Source organism: Tursiops truncatus, chromosome 1 (assembly GCF_011762595.2).
Source record: "Tursiops truncatus isolate mTurTru1 chromosome 1, mTurTru1.mat.Y, whole genome shotgun sequence".
Lineage (NCBI taxonomy): Eukaryota > Metazoa > Chordata > Mammalia > Artiodactyla > Delphinidae > Tursiops > Tursiops truncatus.
Window position 1 is genome coordinate 90,134,418 of NC_047034.1, and position 7,110 is coordinate 90,141,527.

The 7,110-nt window shown below is 43.0% G+C and overlaps 1 protein-coding gene across 1 annotated transcript; it reads right to left on the reverse strand.

Annotated features, from left to right (window-relative positions):
- Nucleotides 1-414: 414 nt before the first annotated feature.
- On the reverse strand, nt 415-6,806 carry PRMT6 (protein arginine methyltransferase 6). The gene is made up of 2 exons (XM_073810199.1): nt 5,405-6,806; nt 415-3,219 (listed from the first exon to the last, which is right to left on the reverse strand). The coding sequence occupies exon 1, from the start codon at nt 6,625-6,627 to the stop codon at nt 5,500-5,502; it is 1,128 nt and encodes a 375-aa protein (XP_073666300.1). The 5' UTR covers nt 6,628-6,806; the 3' UTR covers nt 415-3,219; nt 5,405-5,499.
- Nucleotides 6,807-7,110: the final 304 nt, after the last annotated feature.

Here is a 7,110-nt window from a genome sequence, read left to right on the forward strand (position 1 = left end):
CTTAGTTATGTTCTGAGCCCATGACTTCAGAAAAGCTTACCCTAAGGATATTGTGATGTAGGCAAAGTGTATGCATGGGAATCCTAACTTTTATTTAAGTGCTTCTCTCCTAACTTTCAGGTCTCTTTGACCCCAAGGTATTTTTTATGCTACCTTTGGCTCTAGAAAAATACTGATTATCCTCAATCCCACTATCTAACCACCTTCTGAATACTCACTGTTTTTTCCTTCCACTCTACACAGGCCAGAATTTCTATTCCCCTTTCCTGTTGAATCTTTCCTGGTGACCAAAATAATAAAATAAATAGATTCATGTTAAAGGGTGGTTACAGCCACCTGTAGGTCTTCCACTCCATTCCATTTTCCTTTAAAAAAACCCACATTGAAAAGATCCATAAACCCAATGGAATTTTGAAGTACTTTATAATTTCTGGAAATCAAACAAAGGACAGAATGTTGTGCTACAGTGCATGTTTTTGTAAAATAATGAACTCATATGATATTGGTAAGAAGAGGAACAATGTCAAAACATAATGTGGAAGTTGATTGATTCATATGTGACCATTCCCATCGTCAATATTTAACACCACCAGGTAGCACCCACAGAACACAAAGTACACATACGCAAGTAAATGCAGCTAGCCAGAGGAATATGTCACACCCTACATTCTTCCTCTTGGCTCTGTTCAGCCACATGCTCTATGTCCTAGAAAGGTTTATTAAGCCTTCTCCCCATCTTTGTGCAACTGTTTTGTCTCTGTAACTCTTCCTTACGCTCTTTCATCAAGTTGTCTTATTTACTGCAATGTTTATTTATTAGGGTTAACATCTTTTTAAACTGCTACTATTTTTATTAGAATTAGTGTTCTTAGTGCTCTTGGTTACAAAATTTCATAGATTGTGATGGTCCACCCAACCTAATTTTTCCTTATTTTTAGTGTGTTAATATTGCAGAATGTGAAGGTTTTTACAAATACATATATCACGCGACTGCAGGAATGCCTGTAAAGTATTTAAAAATGTGTGGGGAGGATTTCTTTCCATCTCACTTTCCTTTTTCTGTCCTTCCTTTCCTTGCAGGGGACAGCCTATAGAAAGAGAAGGAGGAATTCTGCCCTCCCCGCCCCCAGTTCTATCTATGTATTCTAAATTTCTAAGTGATCATTTTTAGAGTTAAAAAGCTATCCAACTGAAATCTCCCCAGTCTTTCCCCAAAGTTATTACCATCAATAATGATGAATTTAATTATCAAAGCTCTCCAAGGAGCACAATTCCAATGCTACTGTTGATATCTGAATTTTTATGAAAATTCTCTTTGTGTTTTGTTAGGTTTAGATGCTTTGTTTCAAATCTTTCCCTACAAGCACATATGATATATGAGAAATAGTCTCATTATGTCCTTCCTTCCTCTTTATCATCACCTTAAACTATTTTCACACACTTTTGGAAGGGGTTTGGCAATCTACAACTCTACGGTTGTGTTTAAGATGCAATTAGGGCCTGTTCTAGGCTTACAAAGAGCTGCAGAATATTCAAGGTTTCCTCAAGATTGTCTACATGTCTGAGATGGTCACACATTCAGAAATCTTGATTCTACAAAGTGTAAAATGCTGTAGGTTGGCTAAAAGGATGAGATCCAATCAGCTTTCCATCCATATGAATAACTTTGGACATCACATTTCACAGAAAATAAAGGGGGCGTACATCAGGGTCCTCTGGCCTTTTTTCCAACCTCCTCACCCTCAGAACTATTGCAGGTATTCCAAAAAGGAGGAAAATATCTTAATGCCAGAAAGTATTAGAAGAGAACAAAGATACCTAAATTCCAACAAAACATTAATATTTATTGAGAGGGACAAATCAAGAAAAAACTGGGTTATGGAAATGAAGCCAGATATAAAGGTAAAAACAAAAAGCGCAAGTGAACTATAAATTTGGCTCAACTTTCTAGTAGCCAGTGTGAGAAGGGTCATCTACCCAAAATATTGTGTCCGTTAGCTGAAATAAACCAGTTATATAGAGGACATAGATTTATTTTTGGAACTAACACCATAGAGAAATTTTTCTCTGAGGAGCTCATAATCTACGTGATGATAAGGAGTATTTTTGCACTTGGGCGAAATTTTAAGAATGAAATTGATAAGAGGGCTGGCTTCCTATCCTTGCTTCAGCAGGGGTAAGATTTAGTTGGAATGAAATCTTTCCAGTATAAAGAATGAATGCAGATTATTGATGTAGGTAATTCTACTCCCCACCATACCCCAGTTTTTTGAGAGTAGGATCTGCTTACTTAACTGTTAGTTGGTGTTTATTAAACCATTAAATGAATGACTGCCTGGGCAGATGTCTCTCTGCTGTCCAGCATCAAGTACCAAGTAGAATGGCAGAGTTTGTCTACCTTTGCTACTATGTTGAGGATTCAGTCCCCTGGGGGAGCCTCAGAAAGTGCCACATTTGATTAGTTCTGTTAGGGGAATGGGAACAGGGAATGCTTCGTGAGTGCCTAGTATTTGTCAACGTGAAGATCCTATATACTGAAGGTGGTGGCTCTTTGAGGCCTGTGAGACAAGTCTCCAGGGAGACTTCCTTAATCTAAGGGGTCTTTTGTGGGTTAGGAATCGAAAGACTCGTGTTAAACTGTCAAGAAGTAGTTACATAACCTTAGGCTAAATCCTTCAAAATCTGTGTAACTCTTTTTTCCTAGTATGTAAGGTGAAGATAATTACTTGCCCTCCCTAACACCTACACCACCCAGTCTTTTGCCCATTATTTTTTGTTTATTTTACTTTCTGGTTTATCCTGTGAACATACCTATTTGAAGGAGAAACTATGTTTTACTGGTTTATATCCTAAGCACTTATCACAATGACTATTATATTGTATACCGAATAAAATGTCCATTGGTCCAGTGAGTTAATGAAAATACCTGGAAAGTTTCACAGTGCTAAATAAATGTAAGCTCTTTGAGGAAAGCAGGTAGGACTTCACCATGTTTTTCTCTCCTTAGGGCTGGTAGTTTCTTCCTGTGACCCAAATGACCCTAAGCAATCAGTACCAGTTCATACAGAGCTTGGACAGTGCCTGAATGTTGGTGCATCTCACAACCACATCCTTCTGGAAGAATCCTCACTTCAGGGCTTAGGCTCCTTTGGGTCATCTGGTATCCAGTGTCATACATTGCTCGTCATATACGGCCATGCTCGTACTGTCAAACAACACCTGTAAAAAAATCAAAACGTTGACTAATTTATTCTGAATCACATTTTCTATGTGTCCAGATGCTCCAGGTTTGCATATTACTTTCCCACAATTACAACAGCAAGAAGTTATTGAGATCTTAGTATGTACCAGGCACTATGTGCTTGCATGTATTGACTCATAGTATCCTCACATTTCTATAGGGCACGTATGACTGTCACACCATTTGCATGACAGCACTGGAGAAGAAACAGAGGTTAAGTATTTTGCCCAGTCACACAGAGTGGTGGAGCCTAGATTCCAGCATGAGCTGTCTGGCTCCAGAGTCCAAGGTTTTAACCACTGTGTTATGTTGCCACATGACTGATGGCTTTAGCTGTATTTTTATGACAATCCATCTTACTTTGGGGAAACAGTAACAATAAGAATTTTAAATTCTGTGTAATTATGAAATACTTACCTTTTACTTCTACAGTTACCCAAAGTTTTAACTGGTATTCCCTTTGTGTGCTTATACTGGCAATACTGTACCCATACAGCAAAGGGATTGTTATAGGAAGCTAAAACAAACACCAGAAATCTACTCAAAACTGTATACTAAAATGCTAAATAAATGTTCAACTTAAAATACAGTTGACCCTAACATAAGGAAGTAATTTATACCTCTAGCTTAAACCAGGCCTAGCTTGCTATGACTGTACCATTTACATGAGCTAACTATCCTAACATCAACATGGTGACAACTACAAATGTATTACTTGCTATTCAAGGATCTTGTAAAGTTGATGATTTTGTACATGTATGTTTCCCTTCATAATGGTAGATCTCATGTGTTGATACCAAATTTTAGAAAATTAGTTGTAATACTTGAATATTTTAATAAGCAATGAATAAAGGAGAAAACTCAGTTAAAATAACAGAACTACATTAGAGTACTTCAGAAGACCAGTTTTTCACACCTGTTTTCTACTAGCATACAAAAGCTACTAGTATGAAGAAAACATACATTAAGCATAGTTGAATTATCCTTAAGCTATATTCTGTAGGGGCTGTAACACGGTTTTTAAGAACAATATTAAAAAGGGTGAAATCTATAACTCAAACAGTACACAAGACTTACTTCATCTATAAAAATAGAGCGAATGCCAATGCTTTATTTGCCACATTGATAAGGAGGGAAACATTGGTAAAAATAAATGTGATAACATGACTCACACTTCATTACAAATGATTTTCCTAAATTCAACTTTCACATTAAGCTGAGCTAATAAGAAAAAAACAAACCCCAAAAAAACACTAAAAAACTTTCACTTGATGAAAGTAGGCCAAATCACATGATCCCTCTGAATGAGGGAGTTTAATTTTCTAGCTGAGAAAATATTTTCCCTAATTTAGTAAGCTTAAATAATTCACCCATGATGATAAATAAGCCCTTGGGTCAGGATCAGAAGAAACCTCCTGTATCAGCTTATTTTTAAGCAGTACACAAAAATTTTATTATGGAACATTTTCTTGGTTAAATCTTAAGAGTAAAGACAATTAAAACATCCATACTACTTCACCATCTTTCAGGTCTTTTTCTCCTAAATGTACCTTCTAGATTTCTTAGGTGTGCTGTACAATTCCTTAGGGTGCTAAAGTTGACGAACACCTTACTCCATTAAGTGAAATAAAACTTCACTTAATGCAGTAAGGTGTTCATCAACTTTAGCACGCTAAGGAAGTGTTATTTAAACTTTGTCATCATTCTCCTCTCCCACGTTACCAGTAGTAAAATTTCTTTAAAAAACAATGAGAAAGAAATACCGTAGCCTAGAGGCACCTGGGAAGAGAGGGAATATGGCTCAGGAGAGATATTAGTCATATTGGAGATTTATGGAGTCTAATTATAAACCCCTTTACCCCCTCCCTGGTTTTAGACTTAGGGTGTGAGGTGTCTGGGATGTGCATGGAGCCTTCACAAACTGACATTTTCTTCCTTTTTTCCCCCTTTTTTGCATGAAACAAAAGAAATACAAGTGCTTGGTACTACGTGCTTTTGAGGCTTAAAGGGCCATTAATAAACACGCTGTTTCGGTCGTTGAGGGGGATCGAAATCACTTTTTAATAAATATCGCCAGAAGAATCTCCTCGAAGGGAGACTGAAGTTATTCTCCCTCCCCAGGAGCCCTAAGGGGAAAGGGAGACGGAAGATAATGTCCCCTACTTGCACGTGAGATTTCCCTTTCTCCTCCGACCCCCCTCCGCCTCTACCGCGCAGGTCTGGCCGCCTCGGGAGGTAGCTGGGAGAGAAAGCCACGCTCAGTCCTCCATGGCAAAGTCTTTGGTCTTTTCCTCCTGGTCGCCCACTTTGTAGCGCAGCAGCACGCGTAGGTGACGGTGGTTGTCCTGAGAGGGCAGCAGCGTGATCTCTCCGGAAACGTCCGTATCTTGCTCCACTTGCACAGGCTCGTTCAGGTAGAGGAGTGCCTGCTTCCAGTGCGTGACTGGGTGAAAAGGCGAGGTGGACAGCACCAGGGGTTTCTCCGAGTCCCCTCCGGGGAAGGTCACCTGGAACCAGATGGCAAAGCCGTGCATGTGAGCCGAGCCGTAGCAGCTGAAGCGGAAGCGCCCACCCACCCCCGCTTCCAGCTCCTGCTCCAGGCCGGCGCGGGCCAGCTCCAGCTGAGCAAAGCACTGCGGCCGGGCCAGCACATCCTCGCCGGACAGGCCTTGCACCACGATTTCTGAGTGGCCCATGAGGCAGCGCGTGGCGAAGCTCTCCAGGCAGCTCATGTCCACACCGTAGAGCTGCTTCATCTGGCTCCAGAAGCTTAGGCGCAACTCCAGCATCTGGTCGCTGATGGGCGCCACGAAGAGCTCGGCGGAAGCCGGCAGTAGAAGACCGCCCTCCTTCAGCCACTTGGTCCGCGCGTGGAGCACAGAGCTCAGCATGGACTCGTGCAGGAGTCCGCAGCCCATCCACTCGCTCACGATGGCATCCACCTGCTCCGGCAACTCCACCGTCTCCACTGGCCCCGGCAGGACGTGCACCCGGTCCTCCAGCCCGTTGAGCCGCACCACCTCCCGGGCCTGTTGCCAGATGTCGCTAGCCTCCACCGCGTACACGCGCCGGGCCCCGGCCTGGGCACAGAAGATGCTGAGAATGCCGGTGCCCGCGCCCACGTCCAGCACGGTCTTGCCCCGCAGCGCTGCCCAGTTCCGCAGAATGCCCAGGCGGTAGGCATCGGTGCGGACGCGGTCGGCAATCATCTCCTCGTGGACCGATACATCCGAGTAGCACTGGTAGTACAGCTGGTCTCGCTCCCGCCTAGTCCTCCGGGGTCGTGGCAGGGCTACCTCCAGCTCTCCGCCATCTTCCTCTTCAGTTCCCTCCCCTCCTTCGCCGCCGCCCCCCGACTCAAGCTTTCTTCTCTTGGGCTGCGACATCTTGGCGGCTCGGGCCGGCTCCCGGCGTGCGTTGCGCGACGCGGCGGGAGCTCTAGGAAGCGGGGGCTTCTGGTATTTGTAGTGCGCGCTCGTGCCGCCCGCTTTTGGCGGGGCACCGGGCGAGTGCCCGCCGGATGCCTCTGAGCTGAACTCTGCTTTTTTACCTGCTGCTTTGGTGTCGTGGAATCCCTCTCCCACCACCCCGCACCCATATTCTATGATTCTTTACGTTCCTCCTCCTTCCCTTAGATCCTTGATTCTCTTTTGCTTTCACTCCCTTCCTGAAGTGGACACGCCCACTTAAAACTAATAAATCCATGTTCTGTCATGTCTACTCAACTCCCAGATTTTTTATTACACAGAATTATCTGGGCGGCACTGTTCATACACTACCGCCTCATCTGGACAGTTACAACTCTTAGAGCTCTCCAAACGTGGAGATTTGGAAATTGCACTACATGTTTTTCTTCTCTGTTTTCAGGG

What these genes read in the sequence shown, in the direction of transcription:
- PRMT6 (XM_073810199.1), bottom strand. Translation starts at nt 6,627, where the DNA reads ATGTCGCAGCCCAAGAGAAGAAAGCTTGAGTCGGGGGGCGGCGGCGAA.